The 20,431-nt window shown below is 43.1% G+C and overlaps 1 protein-coding gene across 1 annotated transcript; it reads right to left on the bottom strand.

Moving 5' to 3' along the window:
* Positions 1 to 1,447: 1,447 nt before the first annotated feature.
* Positions 1,448 to 20,408, bottom strand: LOC143280910 (transcription factor YY2-like). Its single transcript, XM_076585689.1, has 9 exons — positions 19,926 to 20,408; positions 15,742 to 15,889; positions 15,021 to 15,078; positions 14,259 to 14,417; positions 12,697 to 12,866; positions 6,476 to 6,541; positions 5,480 to 5,509; positions 4,203 to 4,250; positions 1,448 to 3,140 (listed from the first exon to the last, which is right to left on the bottom strand). The coding sequence occupies exons 1-9, from the start codon at positions 20,371 to 20,373 to the stop codon at positions 3,095 to 3,097; spliced, it is 1,173 nt and encodes a 390-aa protein (XP_076441804.1). The 5' UTR covers positions 20,374 to 20,408; the 3' UTR covers positions 1,448 to 3,094.
* Between the last annotated feature and the right edge of the window lie 23 nt (positions 20,409 to 20,431).

Below are 20,431 nucleotides of genomic sequence, written 5' to 3'. Positions count from 1 at the left end.
TGGTTTATGAGAATGGAGAGGTGTTCTATTGCTGGTAATAGTAGTGGTAGTTCCGTTTTGAACAGGAGTGGCAGCTCTTCAATTCCTGGTTTGAGTGGAGTCATAGGCGTTTTATTGTGATGGTCTAAAAGATAAATTTGGAAATTAATGAATAAAGATGTATTGGAAACAATATCTCTCGTTCGAATTTTGATCAAATGAATTTTTCTCTGGCTTGGATCATGGTCAATAGTCTGAAGAATGATCTTATATGAGGAAGACCAGTATATTGCATTACGTATACAGCCTGATTTTGTGTACCAGTTCCAAGTGAAAATTTTAGCTGGCAGACTGTTCAGCTTGCAGTTCACATGTGTATGCCACATATTATGAGTGTGCACTTTGACATTGCTGTTGGAGCTTTTTTGATGTCAGTGTATGTGATCCTGTCTTCATGTGAGTGTTAAGTGTGATTAGTGTACTGCATGATGAGTGTGTGCCTGCATGCTTAGGTGTTTGTGTGTGTGAGTGCGCAAGCCAGGAGACAGAGAGAGAATTTTATTGCCATCGACTCAAGATATTGACTATTATTTTCTTCCCAATTATAACAACCTTCACTGGTAGTTTTGAGAAGTGCATAGATTGTGAATTTCCAACCTTTTTGATTGGAAACACCATTAAAATTGTCCTGGCATGATTCTCATTCCTTTCAGAGTTTCCAGCTCAAAGAATAACTTAAATTGGTAACAGCTGTTTGCCTTTTGCCTAGTCTGGATTCTGATTACAGGACTCCAACTGGCTTGTGTTTATCAAATAAGCATCTGGCAAGCATTCAACATGACATGGCAACGTGCTTGATACTGTTTCTGTGAACTGATTTGTCTGAATCAGAATAGTTCAGTCGTTTTAATATTGACATGTTAGTCTTTACCGTTGGTGATATTTGACACCTCTGTCTGAATGGGAGTGGACAGATTCTCATGCCTGTGGCTGGAAATATTTACCAATGGTACTAAGTTTGGGTCTTTGGTTGCAGAGGGTTACAATTAAAGGAGTAAGTACAATGCTTCTGGGAGAAAAACATGAGTAGATACAGTTCCAAAGTTGACATGTGTAAAAAGCAAATGAAGGATATGATTGTATAAGCTTGGTACTTCCTTTTTTTTGCTCCCAACGACATTTCTGGGTTTATTTCTCTGTACCATCTATTTTATTTTTTTTTTATCAGATCTGTGCAAGCTGATGGAAAATGTTCAACAGCAATGGCTTGAAGTTGTGGTATAGTACATCAGAAATGCAAGAAAAGTATGTGGGTGTTTGTATTCAAGGATTTAAAAATGACAAATCCATAACATGAAGTATGTTATATTTTCAACTGTTTGATCCTTTCAACATTAAAATGGCACAGCACTCTAAACAGGCCTCCCATAAACACTGTGTTGTCTACCAGAAATATGGATGCGGAGAATATCAGTGTTGAAGGTATTTATTTTGTAATATGCACACAAGTTTCAAATTCCAAATATTTACTGTGCAATGTGAACAGTTTCATTAGAACATTCTCTATAACTACTTATACCTACAAAAAAATGTTTTTGGAGTTTAATGGATGAACATACCCACTCACTGACAGTCACACATATATAAACAGCACAGAGGTAAGCAGAGGAGGCAGTGAGAGGGAGATAAATGTCAGTTACCTGGAGTATTCCTTGGCACAATCTTCTATGACTTAGCACAGTGTTGCATTCATCATTTCACAAAATGTTTACCCCCTCCATTCCCCCAAAAGTATACCCACCAAGTCACATTGATCAGTCTTTCTTGTTTTGTCCTGTTTTCTCATGAACCTACATTTACATTTATCTTCAATATCCTGCAATATGTATATTTTTAATACACTCAATCTGATTCACTTGTTTGTGTGTTTACATATACAAATCTGTTTTGGTCAGGTATGTGTTTTAGAAAAAAGCTGTGGAGGATGAAAGGCAGTGGCCCATTGGGCAATGCCCTTGGTGGAGACCAAGACATGTTGTTCCCTGAAACTGCATGCTTTTCTGATTTCCTAACACAAACACACACAAAAAAACTTTCTTAGCAACATCTTTCTTGTTCAACCATAGTTCTGCATCCATGGGCTGCAACTCCCATGATCACTTTCAGTTTCAAGGTGGTATAAGGTGTGAGGACTGATCCATATACACCTAACCTTTGCATAAACCCAAAGCGCTGATTCCATCTTCATTCGTATCCAAACGTTTTTTGTTATATGTAAGATAACATTTTACATCATTTTGAACATGTGTATGCGGCATATATTTGTGCTGGAAAAATTGCATGCTTCATTTGAGGTTTAATTTTTGGGGGGATGATAATTATGTCTCACAATGAATTTGCTTTCATGGCAACATTTAGGAGAGCTGAATACTCTGATCAAACAGTTTGTTCAATCAGTTCTCTTATGCAAAGCATATACTAATTCAATGATTCATTCACCCACCTGTGTTTTCTCACTGAAACAAAATAGTCAAACACTGGTTAAAGATGTCCGGCCTGAATGAGTGTTTTTAATAAAATCCTGTAAAATCTCCAACAGGCAGTCTTGTATGTCTCTTCCCCACCTCAGTTCAAGGAGAAAACATTCTTCTCATCTCTTGTTCAACAGCAAATCTGCATTCTCACAATGAATAGGCACAACACCATCAGAAACTGTTAAATGCTGTTGAAATGTTTGTGGGGGTATAGTCAATACTTGAACCATACTCTGAATGCTTTCCAAAAGTGTGCACTTTCTTTTGAAAAGTTAAAAAAAAACAAAGCTAAAGGGAAAAAAAAAAAAGAAAAAAAAAGCAAAAAAAAAAAAAAGCAGTCTAGCAACCTCAGAAACTGTCCACTGACTGAACACAGAAGTCCCAAACTCCTGAGAACATGTAACTGTAGAAATGGTGCCATTCACTTCTCATCAGCATGCTCTGTAATGGTTCCACACCTTCAAGAAAAGCATCCACCCACCAAAACTGCAGAACAGTAAGTTGATGTATTTATACAGCACAGGCTACCACCGAACAGTACCACAACTGGACCAACAGAAAACTGAACAGCATGGCACATTTTACATGGTGACTTCCCCATCCCATGTCAGATTTTCCACCTGGCCCCTGCACACACAAGATTAAAAAATGATTATATATTATAACCACCTCAAAGCATTGAATAAAAAACAAACAAGCAAATAAATGGAAGATACAAATTGATTTTGCTGAAGTTGCTGCACACTGGAAGGGAACAAACATTTCAAATAACTTTGGCTGTGTGAAATCTGAAGCCCCTTCTTAAGTTCATGACACATTTTACAAAGGACTCTGACAAACTGGTGAATTAACAGATTTTATGCATGTGTGTGAAAATAATCTCTGTGCATATGCACACATGTGTATGAGAGTGAGTGGGTGGAAGTGATAGAGGAAAGAAGCAGATTTATCTGAAGGCTGAAAGAAGTTTATAATCCTTTTGCTCCTTCATCCAAGAAGAGTGGAGGATATAACTAAATATATATGTTAAATAATTCACTGCTTCACTTTAAACCAATCCAGGCAAAACAGATCATCAGAACCCTATGCCAATGCATACTTTCCTTTCCTTGTCCTGTCTTTCAAGTCCTACCAAAGACTCTCTCTCAACACTCATCATATATCCACAACACACAGTCATGATCGAGCATTCTGCCAGAGTTTCAATCCAAGCAGTTTACATCCATAATAGCAAACAACAGTGATGGAACAGTCATTGCTGGCTGCTGGTGAGACGTCATGTTGGTCTCCACTCTGAGAGGACAACATGGACAGGAATGTTCCTCACTTAACCTGACTCAAGAGACTAAGCAATTAGTCATCAACAGGGGGTTTCATTGGTGGTGTCATGGACCGCAGGAAGCACCATTAAACTTAAGACGCACTAAAAGTCCTGTAAGAGCATCTGCCCCCTTCACTATTTGTGCGTCCACAGACCCCCACCCACTCTTCTATGGGGCAGGTAAGGTAAGTTAGTTTCTCTGAAAAATGGACTGTAACTAGTGAAAGCGCCTGATAAGTCAATGGAAATCCTAACAATGCTGACCTTGTTGATTACATTTCATGAAATAATCCTGTATTTTTGTATTCCAGAAAGCCCAGCACAAAAGAGATGCTATTAAATATAAGAGGGGAACACAAATATCTCACCCCCAGCTTGGTGACTCTGGTACAGTGACGTAAGTCAATCCTTGTGTTCTGAAAGCAGATGAAACGGTTGTCACATTAATTACACAATGCAAATCAACTCATGTTCAATTTCTTCCAAAATTTAGTGGATGCGGCTTATATACCAGTGCGCTCAATAGACCGAACTTTACGGTAGTTAGTGTCACTGCATGTGTTCTGTCCAGAATTTGCATTTTTCTTTGCTTTTAACTGCGAACAAGAAAAACGAGGTCATGGCGTCTTCTCAACACATGCTGTCTTTATTCGGGCAGCTGCAAAGGGGTAACAGTGTTTTCAGAATCTGGATCGAGCATCAACGAAATAAACTGTTAATGATTTGGAAATATGGCTAAATTCCGGACACGTACAACCTGTTATTGATATGACTGTGAATATTTTTTTTTCCTACTATATTTATGCAAATTTGGTATTGGCAGAGTATTTCCCAGAGAAAATGGCAATGTGAAAGTTTACCATGGACAAAGAGACATACAACCAAACACTGGGTTATAACATAGACTCACTTTGTTTACACAAGTGAGTCAAAAAGAAAATCTTTTTCCTCAAAATGGGGAGTTTGGATTATAATTCAATTTTGATTCCTCATGAACATAAGCTACATATCACACTTATCTTAACAGTTTTTGCCACTCTGCTAAACTTCCATTCATGCATCCATGCCCTAAAGGAATGGTTTCTGTCTGATGGGATCCTGCTGCTCTCCAAAATGCATGATATCAAAACTGATGTTAATGGCCCAACGCTATTTTTGGTCCCCTATTTTGTGATTAAATCAACACAATGACATTTACATTTATCTATTTTGTTCTCATTCTTTGAAAAACGATCAAATAAGTGTATCACACACACACACACATAACTGTCAATAATATACACAGATCTGAAGTATTTGCTGTTTTGCTCAGTAAAAAAAAAAGAAAAAAAAAAAAAATCTTTCTGTCTTTACTAACAATATATTTTCTTATTTGGTTGATTTGATAAAGTCAGTGTTTTGTAGTATTTGTATTAAATGGCCTCTTTTTAGAGACAGACATTACCTATGTCCATGATATTCTCATTTGCTTGATGGACCCTTAAAATTATAGCAAAATGCCCCAAGAATTTAATTCAGTGCCTTGGTACACTGAATGAGCCTTTTTCTGTATCATTTAAATGAAGACATATATTCAGTAAAAAAAAAAAAAAAAAAAAAAAAAAAATCCCTGGAAAATGAAGAAGAAAAAACCCAACCAACTTACGGTGTGCCAATCGTGTATGTAGACTGCGCCCTGTAAACACACAAAAATATGCAGCCCAATGGTGAGGAAGTAAACAAACAAACATAAAAAAAGATCTTATTCTACAAAGAAAATCCGCCCCATTTCCCATCCTTGTGTAAGTTCATAAGCGCTATAACAGATATTTTCTTCATGAATTAATTCTCTTTATGGTTTAAACATATTGAATATCAAGAAACAAGACAAAATACAGAGTTCAATAATGAAAAAGGAAAACTCTTTCTTCTTCCTCTGTGTTTTTGGCTGCATCTCCCATGTTCACTCGTATGTACACGAGTGGGCTTTTATGTGTATGACTGTTTTTACCCCGCCATGTAGGCAGTCATACTCTGTTTTCAGGGGTGTGCATGCTGCGTATATTCTTGTTTCCATAACCCACCAAACACTGACATGGATTACAGGATCTTTAATCTGCGTATTTGATCTTCTGCTTGTGTATACACATGAAGGGGGTTCAGGCACTAACAGGTCTGCACATATGTTGACCTGGGAGATCGGAAAAATCTCCACCCGGTAGCTTACCCATCACCTCCGTTACCGAGGTACAAACCCTAGACCCTCACATTGAAAATCCAACGCATTAACCATTCGGCTGCTTCGCCCTTCTAAAAACTCGTTCTAAATAATTCTGTATCTCCTCACATTACTTTCTTCCTTTCTAACAAAGCGAACAACTCCTAACTCTTTTGAGTGCATGCACATCAGCAGGGGAGATGAAATTCCACTTTTAGACATGGTTATTTACTTACAGTATGTCTCCTGCATAAATAAAGGGGATCAAAATGATCAATAAAGCTTATATTGATGTAAAGATCTGGTTGCTTCATCTAAACATAAACAAATCAATGTACATCATTACATGTATGTTTTTCTCAATAGTTCTCTCATACATCAACAGGAACCCAATTTACACTGTATACACAAACTGATTGGACAACATTAGAACACTGCACATACCACTGATCTCCATCACATGAACCTTGATCTGAGAACACCAGCATCGTCTTGGATGATCGATCAACTCTGAAAACAGAACCAATACAGTGTTTAATGTACAGGAATCAGTGCAATGCATCTTCAAACATCTTCTTGTTTTATGAACTGATGCATGTCATCATAATTTAATGAAAAATAGACCTTGCCATGAAAAAAAAATGCCAAAAGGTTGACACAGAGAAGGAAAACAAAATGAAAGGAACCATATCATAGGCATTTCATGCACACACACACAAATTTGGAATGAAAAACTTCCTAACAACCTAAAAGAACAGATTAATGGAAGAATAGGGAATGAAAGAAACGGAATGAGCAAAACTGACAAAGGAAATTTTCTATCTAAAATTACGTTTAAATAACATACTTACCGTGACCCAACTAGTGCAGACTCCGGCAGGGGTCTGACATTCCTGTCCTGTGCAAACTACTATCCGCCTATGCGGAGAAAATGAGAGAACTACGGCCGATAACCTCCCGGAAGTAGGTAACGTCCCCTTTGTCCCCCTGGTTATCGCCCTCTTTTGACGGCAATATGCCATCAGCAGCGCAGCGAGCAGGGAGAACAGGAAGCGGGGAGGCCGGGAGGGTCTTAAATTTGGGTCACGGTAAGTATGTTATTTAAACGTAATTTTAGATAGAAAATTTCCTTTTAATCACACATACTTAACCGTGACCCAACTAGTGCAGAATAGCGCGACAAGGTGGCGGGCTAGCCTGTTCTACTGTCTATGTGCTGCGATAGCCTGCTGTGCAACTACCACAGAAGCGATGCCTCTTGAGCCATCATCCCGCAGGCGTGCGACGTCTCTCAGGTAGAAGTCGATGAAGGTGGCAGGATTTTTCCAGTAGGCGGCATCTAAGATGTCTTGTAGCCGTATTGAGTGCGCCAGGGCAAGAGAGGAGGACCACGCTCTGACTTCATGCGCTCTGGCTGAGGAGGCATCGAGTCTCAAACCTACGTCTGCATATGCACCTTTGATCGCATTGACTATCCATCGAGACAGCGACGTTTTGCTAATGTCACGTGGATGGTCTAGGTTCCAGCTAATGAAGAGGCGTCGCTTGGACGCTCGGAAAGGACGCGACCTTTTGAGGTATATGCGCAGGGCCCTGACCGGGCAGAGGAATCTATCCTCGTCATCATGGGCTAGAATGGAAGAGAGCGGTTTGATGAAAAGAATGGGAGAGGGTGTATCGGGAGTCTGATTTTTGGCAAGAAATTCAGGGAGGAACCTAAGTGAGATAGATCCGTCCGGCTCAAAGGCTATATCCTGTGTGACGCCACTGAGGGCATGGACCTCACTACAACGTCTGCCTGAGGCGAGTGAGACGAGAAAGAGTGTCTTCATTGAGAGTAGCTTGAAGGGAGCTATAGCAAGGGGTTCGAAGGGTGCCTTGCGGAGGTATTGTAGTACCAGAAACAGGTCCCAAGAAGGGGACCGAGGGGATGTACGTGTGTGGCTGAGGGAAGCCCCTCGGACTAATGCCCTAAGCAGGGGGTCATCTGAGAAAGAGGGTCCGCCTAGTTGCCGAAGAGTGGAGCTGATTGCAGCGCGATGGACGCGTACTGCAGAGGCGGAGAGGCCTTTGGAGGAGGAGAGGAAAGCGAGAAAGTTGGCGAGGTCCATGTTGGATGGGTGTGTGGGATTGACTGAGTGGGTAGAGCACCAGGAGAGCCAGCGATTCCAGTGTGCAGAGTAAACGCCTTGAGTGCCTTTGCGATGTGACCTGCATACGAGGTCGGCTGTGTCATCAGAGGCGCCTAGTGCTGACAGAGATTCCCGCACAGTAGCCAGGCGTGTAGGTTGAGAACCTCTGGGTTTCCGTGGGGAATGCCTGAGCGGGGCTGAACTAGGGAGTGTCTGCCGATGTGAAGGCGGAGTGGGGGGACGTGAGTGAGGTGGAGAAGGTCGGGAAACCACGGCTGTGCTGGCCAGTGGGGTGCGATGAGAATCAGGACGGCACTCTCCAGCCTTGCCTTTCTGAGGACTTTTCCCATGATTGGCAGTGGGGGGAAGGCGTACCCCGAAAGGTTGGACCAGCTGATCGACAGGGCGTCCACGGCCCAGGCCTGCGGGTCTGGGACTGGGGAGACGTATGTGGGGATGCGGAAGTTGAACCTTGTGGCGAAGAGATCCACATGTGGTTTGTGCCAATGGTCCCAGATCGGCTGAAGTGTTGAGTGTGACAGGGTCCACTCCGTCTGAAGCACTGTGTGGGATCTGCTGAGGTAATCTGCTAGAATGTTGAGCTTGCCTGGGACATGTCGTGCTGTCAGGTGGATGTTGTGCTCCTGACACCAGAGGAGGACTGTCTCCGCATGCAGGGACAGCTGGTGAGAGTGAGCTCCCCCCTGTTTGTTCAGATAACATGCTACCGTCGTGTTGTCTGTGCATAGCAAGATCGACCTGCGCGAAACGTGGGGGAGGAAGTGCTGGAGGGCAAGGGAGACCGCCTCCAGTTCCAGTTTGTTGATGTGCCATGCTTGCTGCTGTGGGGACCAAGTCCCCGACGCTGTGTGGTTCTCCATGTGGGCACCCCAGCCCGTGTTGGAGGCATCTGTGTATAGTTCTGCATCTGGAGTTGGGTTCGAGATGGGAACCCCGGCGTTGAGCCATTGCATGTCCATCCAGCGCTGGGTCGACTGTGAGAACCATGTGCCTAGAGGAATCTGGGTGTCCCACGTCTGAGAAGACTGGGACCACCTGTTCTGGAAGTGGCGCTGAAATGGGCGTTTGTGTAGTCTGCCCAAGGGGACCAGTGCAGCAAGAGACTCCATGAAGCCCAGTAGAGAGGCAAGCTCCCTGGCTGACGCCGAGGCTGCCTGTGATAGATGAGAAAGGAGGCTGTGTAGCCTGTGGAGGCGAGGCATGGCCGGACGTATGGTCATTGATACCGAATCGATCGCCATACCCAGGAATTCGAACTGTTGAGAGGGCTCCAGTTCCGATTTGTCTGTGTTCATCAGAAAGCCCAGTGCTTGGCACTGGGTCCTGACGAGGTTGAGGTGATGCTGGCAGAGGGCCTTGCTCTCTGCGAGGATCAACCAGTCGTCTAGGTAGACCCTCAGGCGTATGCCCTTGCTCCTGAGGGCCAAACATAGTTCCCTGACCACTCTGGTGAAGACCCACGGGGCTGGAGCCAGGCCGAATGGAAGGGCTCTGAACTGGAAGGACTTGCCTTCCCATGAGAAGCGGAGCCACTTGCGGTCCCTGGGGTGAACAAGGACATGGAAGTAAGCGTCTGTGAGGTCTATGGAGACTGCCCAGTCGCCTTGTCTGATGGAGTCCCTGATTGACGCAGGTGATTCCATGCGGAATGATTTGTGCTGGAGATATCTGTTTAGGGGCGAAAGGTCTAGGACTGGCCGCCATCCGCCGGATGTTTTGGGAACGACGAAAATGCGGCCGAAGAAGCCCGGGGAGAGAGGAGGAGCTTCTTCTATGGCCTCTTTGTGGAGGAGAGAGAGTATTTCGTCCCGCAGGGCTGAGCAGGCTGTGTCGCCCTGAGGGGGGGGGAAGGGAGGAGGAGAGAGAGTGAGAGGTGCCTTGGAGGAGAGCCAAGGCAGGCGGAACCCCGACCCTATCACCCGGAGGACCCACTCGCATGCTGGGAGAGACAGCCACGCTGGCATGTGCCTGGACAGGCTTCCTGCTGGCTGTTGGTGCGCGAGTGGCGGGTGAAGGGCGGGGGCAAGTCATTGGGGGTGGGCCGGAGTGGAGTTGGTTGCTGGCCTGCGTGGAGGGCGGAGTGAGTGCGGCTGGCGCCTGTACGGTCTGGGCTGACCCCTGGGTTGTGGCCTGGGTTGTGCTCTGGCGTTTGAGGTTGTGGATTGGCGCGGGCGCGGTCGGAAGGAGGTAATGTTGCTACGCCTTAAGGTGTAGGGCTGATGCCGTTGAGCATGCCGCGGGTGTGCCTGAGTGCGGAGAGGGCCTGCGCCGAGGGCAAGGTCCCTACCCAAGTCTGCGCGGCGTTTGATGGCCGCAGTGGGGAAGCCTTGACCAAAAAGGGAACCGTCGGCGGGAGGAAGCGCTCTGAGGGAAGCATGTTCTGGCAGAGAACGCACGTATGGAGAGTGGTCGAGCACAGCGTCCCTCCTGGCCAAAATCACGTTCATGTAGGCCTGCGCTTGTATATTGGCAGAGCGCATAAGGAGCTGGGCGATCTGCTGTACGAAGGGAGAGAAGACCGAGATGTCAAGGCCGGCTGGTGGGTCAGCTGGCGTTTCCATCAGTGCTGTGGCAAGGCCCGCCAGGAAGTTGTCTATGGCTGCAGTTGATTCAAGGGACAACCTTGCAGCTTCTTCCAGGTCCATCAAGAATCTGTCTGTCACTGTGACTGAGCGATTGGCCTGCGAATTGTTTGGGAGTAGTAGTAGGTCCTCCTGAGAAAGAGGCAGGGGCCTTTGCGGGATAGGACCCGGAGCTAACAGTGGGGGTTTTGAAGTGGGTCTGGGTTGGGTTTTTAAGAATTTGCCTCGACCCATTGCTGCAGGGAAATCGGGTACAGAATCAGAGGGGACCTCGCTGATGGGTTGGCCCCTGATGCGTGCCAGCGTACTATGCAGGGCATCAAGTACCATGGGCGACTGTGTGAGGGCATAGTGAGGGCCATTGGAGGATCTGTGGATGCCCATGATTTCCATAGCACCGCAGGATTGAGGCGTGCCCGGTGCATGAATTGTCTCCACCCTGTCTGGAGTGTAGGAAGCTAGGTGTCCTAGTGCTTCCTGCAGGGAAACCAACTGGTTTTCTTCTGAAGGTGGTTCCTCTGAGTCTGTGTCACCATCAGAAAAAGTCTCTTCAGTGGCATAGGGTGATGGATCAGGCTGTGTGCTGGGCACGTGGCCAGTGTGGCTGTCCTGGGTGCTCTGAGTGTGTCCTGCTGAAGTGGAGGGTAGCTGCTGGTGGGTGGCAGGGGGTGGTGGTATTGCATTAGAAGAAGGAGCAGAAGCAGGAGAAGGTGTGGCACCAGGAAGGACAGTGGAGCATAATTGCTGCAGCAAGCTGATAATGAGCTGCTGATTGTTTGTTTGAGCAGCTTGCTGTGAGACCGTTTGTGGCTGGGAAACAGCAGCAGCTGGAGAAATGGCAGATGTGGACATCACTGCATGGCTTGGTGGAACCGTGCACGCGCCTGCACTGGAGGCAAGGGGCAGTGACGGTGCAAGGGAAGTAACTGCGGCGGTCACCGATAAGGGGACCGAAGCAGGAGTTGCCTCCCTTGGATTGGAAAATCGTGACAAGGGGAGGGGTGCACGCGTATGGGCAAGCGTGTCCCCTAGTGGTCCACCTTCCTCCCTGCACAATGGGAGGGCATCCCTACACGCCACGGTCGCCAAAGGATCCGAGACGGTCGAGGCATGCCGCGTGGGGGGCTCGTGATCCGATGTCACGGCCGCCACCACGGACGCATCGCACGTAGGGCCCAGACTAGTGTGCGGATCCAGAGCAAGTGACTTGCGTTGTTTCCCCAAAGGGTTTGTGCAAAAATCCCTTGAGACTGAGGGCATGGGGAAAGGGATAGAGGAGGTCGACTCGGGTACTGCCGACTGGCAGAGCCGAGAAATCGCGGATCGCGACGAGTCCGATCGCGAATCGAAAAAAGGATTGTGAATGGCACCACTGACCTGTGTATTGGTAAGCAAACCTGTAGAAGTCGCCGGAGGAGGCGTAGTGGGTAGTGGTGGTCTGGAGTCGACCGGAGGTAGCGGAGGAAGTGGGGGTGGCGTAGGGTTGGCGTTGCTGAGAGCGGCAGAGGTAGAGGGCCCAGACTGATCGCGAATCGATTGTGATCGTGCCTTAATTTTAGCCCGATCTCCCAATCGGGCTACATAATTGTGCGACCTGTTTGAAGACATAATCGGACACAAAACAGAAACGCCAAAGAATCGATAGACAGGTAGAAAATGCGAAAAACTTAGCCGTATGAAGTGCACAGGTACAGGTGTCGAGATGGCTGCCGGAAAAAGAGGGCGATAACCAGGGGGACAAAGGGGACGTTACCTACTTCCGGGAGGTTATCGGCCGTAGTTCTCTCATTTTCTCCGCATAGGCGGATAGTAGTTTGCACAGGACAGGAATGTCAGACCCCTGCCGGAGTCTGCACTAGTTGGGTCACGGTTAAGTATGTGTGATTAAAACAAGTTTTCAAAATATCATACAAGTTCATAACAAACTGACTTGGTTTTGGCGTGCGTGAGGATGTGCGACTTGAGGTTTGTTGACTGGGCAAACTTCTTGTTGCAGCCATCAAATGGGCAAACGTATGGTCTGTCACCTGTGTGGATCCTTACATGTGTTCGTAAATTGAAGTCCAGAGAAAACCGCTTTCCACATCCTTCAAAAGTGCACTGCAAAAAGAGAACGAAATGCACTATCAATTACAACTAAAACAAAACGAAACAACAACAACAAAAAAACAAACAAAAAAAAAACAGGGACCCACAACATAATTCTTGCTCTGCAAGAAAATCTTACAGGATACATGAATGCATAAATAATAAAACAGGACCTAAACCAATGTCTGCACAGCAGAGTTCAATACTTCTTAATAAACAAGAACATTAATTTCCCTCCTGAGTCAGTGTGCAGGTCATTGCTTGTGTGTATGTGCGTGTTTGCGCACGCATTAAAATCAACTGTTTCTGAGCATGCATGTGTGCTTTTGGCAATTCAGTTAATTATAGATCCCTGATCTAAATAAAGTAAACTGACCATCACCATGAAGTTGCTACATAAAATGGCAACTATTTGCAGTTTTACTGAATGAACACAGAGGGCCAGCCAGATGTACCCACCACCCAAGGGGCTCGACAGGGATGGTGATCATGTGCATTGGTGTGCATGTATCTGCACTTGTGCGCACATTTGTGTGTTTGAGTGCATATGTAAGTGCTCACATGTGCACATGCATGTGTGTGTTGGCATAATCTACTTTTCACAGTGACATCAACATCTGCCATGGAAGGACTGCCTCCTGTCATCAGCATTTTGAGAACTGCAGGCTTCACTTCAACTGACTGTCAGGATACCCATGACAATGATATAGTCGCTCTGACAAGCCCCTCTCTTCCCAGTCTTTTCTCTATCAGTTAAACAAATGGAGCATTTCCGTTTCTGTTTTTGTCAGGTCTTTGACAAACGATACAGAAGGGCACTTTCGGCTTTTTTTCTCTCTCCAGAAAACGGTTCCGTTTTTTTTTAAATGAAAATCTAAAAGCAGATTTCTGTCCTCAGACACAAGAGTTGCACCCATGTGCAAAGTTTGCTTCATGTTAGGAATTTTAAGCCTTACTATACAAAATTAACATAGACTTTGGAAAATTTTCAACACTAAGCAAACTTAGTGCTGCTAAGATTGTTTATGCAACCCAGGGGTGCAGTTCTGAGACTTTTTTCCAAAGATTCTCTGAAAAATCATTTATAATTATGAAATGTGACACTGCAATTAAGAAGAAATGAGGTATATCCACTGTTACATGCCCAACAAATGAGATGTTAACAGGCGATTTCAAGCTGTCTACATAACATCCACTCTACTGGGCTTGAATTATTCTGCAAATGCAGACAGGCCAAGCCTGTTCTGCTAAACAGTTGCTAAATGGCCTTCTTAGGACAGGAAAATTATTCTAAGATAACAAATCCATTTCTTTTTGTGTCAACCAGCAGCATCCAAGCTTTACCCAAAATAGTTCATTATAATCATGGATGATTGGACTGCATTTCACGAAAAACAAACTCACTTGGAAGGGTTTCTCCCCAGTGTGGACAAGCTGGTGTCTCTTGAGCTTGGAGCTCTCCACAAACGCTTTGCCACACTCAGCACAGACATGAACACGTGGACCATGGGTATGCAGATGTTTCCGCATGGCTGAGTTGTCACGGAACATTTTGTTACATCCCTGTGCACAAAAATTGCATCTTCTAAATACACAGACTGACAATTTGATAAAATTCATCAGCTTGTGTACAGCAGTTTTACAGATCACCTTTTGGTGGATACCTAAGAGAAGGAGAATTTGGACAATGAATACAAATTGAAAACAAAATTTCCTCATTAATTTTATTATTATTATTTTTTTGTTTTTGTTTTGTCTTTCTCTCTGTAGTGGATGCTACTGTTTGTTTTATATTGTTTGTTTCATACTGTTCTTTGTATTGCATACATGTCTTTGGAAAATTTTTTGAAAAAGTTATTAAAAGAAAAAAAAAATTTTTCCTCATAAAAGAATAATCATTCACCCTTGTGCACACACACAGACAATTTTTTTCCCTACTGGTATACAGCTACCACATACTCATACCCATACCTCTATGGATGGTATTTTTATTGAAACTATTGAAACTGTTATTATATAGTGTTAAGTGTTTGGAGCAAAATCATTTGATTAGGCGCTATATACACAAACATATTTTTTTTATTAACTCATGTCCTGAATGCTCTGTGAAAGACAAAACTACCCATTACTCTAATGAATTAACATATTCCAGAAGTATGTTCTCACCTTATGAGGACATGGTACAGTTCTGGGTACATCATCAGATGGCTTACGAGGCTTTATCCTGGAGTTCCAAAGGGAAAAAAAGTGTTTGTTCTATTATATAATCATTCAATAACTAAATAAAATAGCTCAAAACAACAGAACAGCAGGTTAGCTGATCAATAACAATGAATATATATTCCAAGTTTCTTTCAAATGTTCATCAAATATTCAATCAAGTCACAGTGAGTAGATGTATCACTTAATTTCAAATTCTAAAAAAATAAGAAACCCAGGTTGTCTTGACTTTACTTAATACTGAAAAAAAAAAAAAAAAAAAAAAAGCTCACCCAGTGTCTGAATCTTATGTATGCAGAGAATAAAACATATGTTGCAAATTACAAACAGCCACTAACATACTTGCAAATCATCCATTCAACATTACTTAATGCCCTCAGTGGGAATGGCTGAATTTACACAACTACACAAAAGATTGTTAGGTATGTCATTTTAAACCTAAAAAAACAAAGAAAAGCTAAGTCACAAATAACACTAAGGGAAAATCATAAACAACACAATAACAAGTGTATGTATACACACACGCACGTCTACACACACACACACACACACATATATATATATATATATACACGTATTTTTTATATAACTCCTCCACAATATAGTATACAGAAACTGGCATAAAAAAATAATGTTAAAAAACTATGTGAACCTTGAACTCATTTACCTCGCAAACTCTGCTAGCTGCTTTGGGTCGCTAAGATCTAAACCAGGTATGCCGCCAGGAGGTAATTTTTTGCCAGTCATGTACTCTGTAAAGTCTGCGTCCGAGTCCCCTGCAAGTGAATCGTCGTCCACCTTGCCATCGTCTGTACCTGCACAAATATCTGGTAACTCTTCATAAAATCAAAGGCTTGGAATGCTTTGCACTCCATAAAATGTGTTTAGCTTCTCTCTTGTCTGGGTACTCAACAACAGATATAAACAAAGTTTCAAGAACAGTAATGCAGAGATCAGGTTGGATTCAATAGACAATAGGTCATATGACCGGAAGAACATAAAATCAATAGGTCATTTTGAAAATCAATAGGTCAAATATCACCTGTCCCGGGCTTTTTCAAACTTTAATAATGCACAAATAAAAGGAAAATGTAATACATTGGCCATTCTGGTCATTCATTGACTAGAAAAAAAAAGAAGTTAAGAATGTCATTGATTTCTGATAAGAAAATGCAATGTTCTGGTCTTCTGCGTTGACTAGAAAACATATACGACTGGCTCATTTACTGCTGTCAGGCGATTATGCCTTGCGGGAAGATGACGCAAGGACAACCCTTGGTTTTGCAGCCTTCCATGCACCGAGGGCATCTGCGGGTGCCACCTTGACAGAGAGCAGCTTGTTTTGTGTGAGGGGGTTCAGCCTGTTTCTGAGGGCTGTCAATTCGATTCTGTGCGCTGAACCCCCTCTCACAATCTGCTGTCTGTACAGGGCAACACAGGGCAAGCGCAGCCAGCTTGATCAAATTGGGAAAGTCCTCCCTGTGATGGGCTGCCATGAGAGCCCACAGAGGCCCGATTTCCCCGAAGCTCGCGAAAGGCAGCGATAAAGATTCGTTTCGGATTTCATTTCGTCACGGATCCGTATTTTAATAAACCAGTTTATAGTCATTTCCTGTAGGAGCAGACGACAAAGCGATCGTTAAAGAGAGAGAGAGAGAGAGAGAGAGAGAGAGAGAGATGGTTACTTTGATTGACCGACTGGTCATAAAAACAATAAGTCATGTGACCTGGCAACTTGAAAAACAATAGGTCATTTCAAAATTAAATGCGTCAATGACCGATGACCGATGTCGAACCTGATCCCTGGTAATGTCTGCTGAAGACAATACTTCTTAATAGGTATCTAAATTTTTCGTCTTTACCCTAAAATGCAAAGTCAAGAAATGAAGAATATGTTTCCCTCCTTTCAGCTTCTGTCAGTACTACTGGTGGTATAGTAGCATTAGCAGGCTGAAAAGACTTTTGAGTTAGTACAAAGCCAAGAGCAGTCTATTCAGTGTGTTTGATACAATGCATCAGACCCAACTAATGACTATACTGCAAACTATTAACATTGTGTTACAGTGTTGAAAAAAAACCCCTGTACAATACATTAGCAAAATACAGATATGCTTCAAATTCAATATTAAAACATGTGTGATACAACAGGCAGAAGTAAGTCGGATTCAATTCTTGGGAGTGTGTGCTACTGCCAGACAAGAGATAGATTAAATTATTAACCCCAAAAAGACCAAGAAAAAAGCAGTAGAAAGTGGCGTTGAGTCATAAATCAATATCCAGAACAATCAGACGAAAACTGAAATAATGATCTAGAGATGTACTATTCCAGATCAAATGTTTTGATATCTTCATTGATATTTGATGTCACTAAGTATGTTCATATTACACACTTTGGCACTTAACTTGACTTGAGGGGTTAAGAGTTTTTTCCCCCTGGTACTGCCTGGTGGGTAAAGGTCGGCTGTTCATGGAGACTGCCAATGTCTTCAGCTGGGCATTTGTGGAGTGGTGGTCAAACGAGAAAACCAGTACGTATCTACACTACAGATTCAAGTTCTATATTATGGACCTGGGTCATTAATCTTCATTTCACTAGAATCTGAGTGATGGTCTGGGTACTCTTTTTCGATCAGACAAAAAATAGAGGTTCAATAGCAATGAAAGGGTTGTTTCCAGCAAAAAAGATAAAAATCCACATTGACAGTGAAATAATCACATTTGGAAAAAGAAAAAAGAAAAAAAAAGCAATGTTGTATTCACTCTCTCCAGAGAGGGCATCTCAAAATTCACCCGGAGAAATCTGTTGAGACAAAAAATACAATACTTTTAATACTAACACATCAAAGCTCTCACTCATTTAATCGGCCAAAAATGTGCCAAGGACGAGAACAACTTACAGATTTGGAGGCTAAACAAAATGAACTATTCACAATCCAGAACAATGGTTTAATACAGACCAATTATACCCTTGTACTAACTGCCATGTGTGGAAGATTTATCATTCTTCAATGTTCAATCCAAATTTGATGATGTCAAAGTATTTCCAGAGCATATAATTTTTTTTATATTTTTTATAGTTTGCCATACACACATACAAACTAGAGGGTTATTACAGTCTTGCATTAATAATATGATTATACATGTGAGCCAATGGAAAGGCTTTATGAAGCCTGTTATTCTAATTTTGAAACATAAAAAACATTTGGCAATGAAAAATATTGAATGGAATGACCTCCCTTTGTACTGTCCAAAGTGTGTCATGTGGAGTCTATTGGGTGCTTTGAATGATGTAAATAATGCAAAGACATTTAAATCTAAAAACTATTTCCAGCTAAAACATAAAGCACACTAAATACTTGCTCATGACAAAAACAATGAGAGAGGTGAATATATATATTATAATAATTCAGGGATAGTGGAAAGACCCCAATACCATCCACACAGCCCCTTACTAAGCTTCGGGGGGGGGGGGATTATTTTATTACTCTTTTTGTCACAACAGATTTTTCTGTGTGAAATTCAGGCTGCTCTCTCCAGGGAGTGTGTGTCACTACACTGAGAATGCCACATATTTTTTCTGTATTTTTTCATGCCTGCAATTTTATTTGTTTTTCTATCCAATAGGATTTTTCTACAGAATTTTGCCCGGGACAACTCTTTCGTTGCCATGGGTTCTTTTACGTGCGCTAAATGCATGCTGCACACAGGACCTCGGTTTATCGTCTCATCCGAATAACTAACTTCCAGACCACCACTCAAGCTCTAGTGGAGGGGGAGAAAATACTGGCGACAGCTGGTGTGATTTGAACTGTTGCGCTCAGATTCTCTTGCTTCATAGGTGGACGCGTTACCTCTAGGCCAACACTCTATGCCTAATAAATAGCATAATACATATACAAATCAACAGAAGCAAACATAAAAGACGTTATCTTACTGCCAACCCACTTCCAAACAAAATAATAAAGCACCCAAAACCATCATATTAAAAATTCTTCAAAGGAACAGAAAAACTCAACAGTACAAAATATGAATGCATCAAGAAATGTTCATATGCAGTGAAACAGTTGTACACCAAAAACAGTATTTTAAAACACATGTTCAGTAAACAGCAGAAGCAAGCTGTTTACCAGTCCATCCCCAAATTGCTTTTTGAAAGGAAAACAAAGGACAATGTGAAAGCGAAAGTACATATACTGCATTGTCACGTGTTTGGTATAGGTGGCCAATCCGGTGCGGTTGCTAAGATTTGTCAGCTCAAGAAAATCGCTCAAGGTCATTTTGGAAGGTCAACAAGAAAGACCGAATAATTTATGATATCGCCAATAAAATGCTCTAAAACGAACGCAAAATTTCTAAAACTAAGTTTAATCGAGCATAAAATACTGTAACCACCTCATAAACAGGTTGCAGCAGGCACAACGCTGCCAAATTAAGAACTTTCTGGAAGCCATCTTTATCCCACATGCGAGCAAACATGGCGGACAAGCGCCATTGCTACACCGCCATTATTGTTGTCACCGCCATGTTCCGATATGGCGGCGCCCATGCAACTCGTGATGGCTGACGATCTTTCAAAACAAATCTGAAAACAAACTTTAAGTCTTACAACAGACACAGGATGACTTACATGACGAACAGAAACCAATACACGAATATGGTAATGATACCGCAAACCACTACCTGACGTCATACTGGACTTGCGACACTTCTAACAATATTTTTGTGTTTTTTCGGTTGATACCTCAAGAAACAGACGTTTGTTTACTGTAAATGAAACCGGTGTTTACATTACATGTATTCAACGTGTAAAACAAACATTTCCTTAAGAAATAAAATGTCTCAACGACTAACCTGACGCCCACATTGTCACAGAAAATTCGCCTTCTAGAGTCTTGATTTGAACTTGTTTTTGTTCCCATTTTTTGGCTGGGGTTGTATCCAGTCCCAAGTCACCGATTCCTTGTATCGCTGTCGCAGTGACCAGGTTTCTTGACTTTCCTCCTTTTTTCCTCCCTCCCTTCCCCTTTTTGGTAGGAACTGATTCTTCAGTGCAGATTTCGATTTCAGGAGCAGGAACAGGGATACTGTCCGCGTACACAAGATTTGGGTCTCCAACAACTTCTTCACGTGTTTGTAAGACTATTTCCTCAACTGCAGGCTCAGGTAAAGGCTGCAAAGCTATCATAGGTTGAACAGAAATTTCGTCTGTCTCAACAACAGCCTCTATAGGCATTTCAACTGGAATAGCTTCCACTTCCACCTCTGCAATTTCCACTTCGGAACCGATCACGGACGCCATTTTGCCTTGCCACTGCGTTGAGATAACAACCGCTTCCGCCAGTGACGTCACGTAGGAA

This window comes from Babylonia areolata, chromosome 4 (assembly GCF_041734735.1).
Source record: "Babylonia areolata isolate BAREFJ2019XMU chromosome 4, ASM4173473v1, whole genome shotgun sequence".
Classification (NCBI taxonomy): domain Eukaryota; kingdom Metazoa; phylum Mollusca; class Gastropoda; order Neogastropoda; family Buccinidae; genus Babylonia; species Babylonia areolata.
Note: the sequence above shows the minus strand (reverse complement) of the source record. Positions and strands in the feature narration are given on the sequence as shown.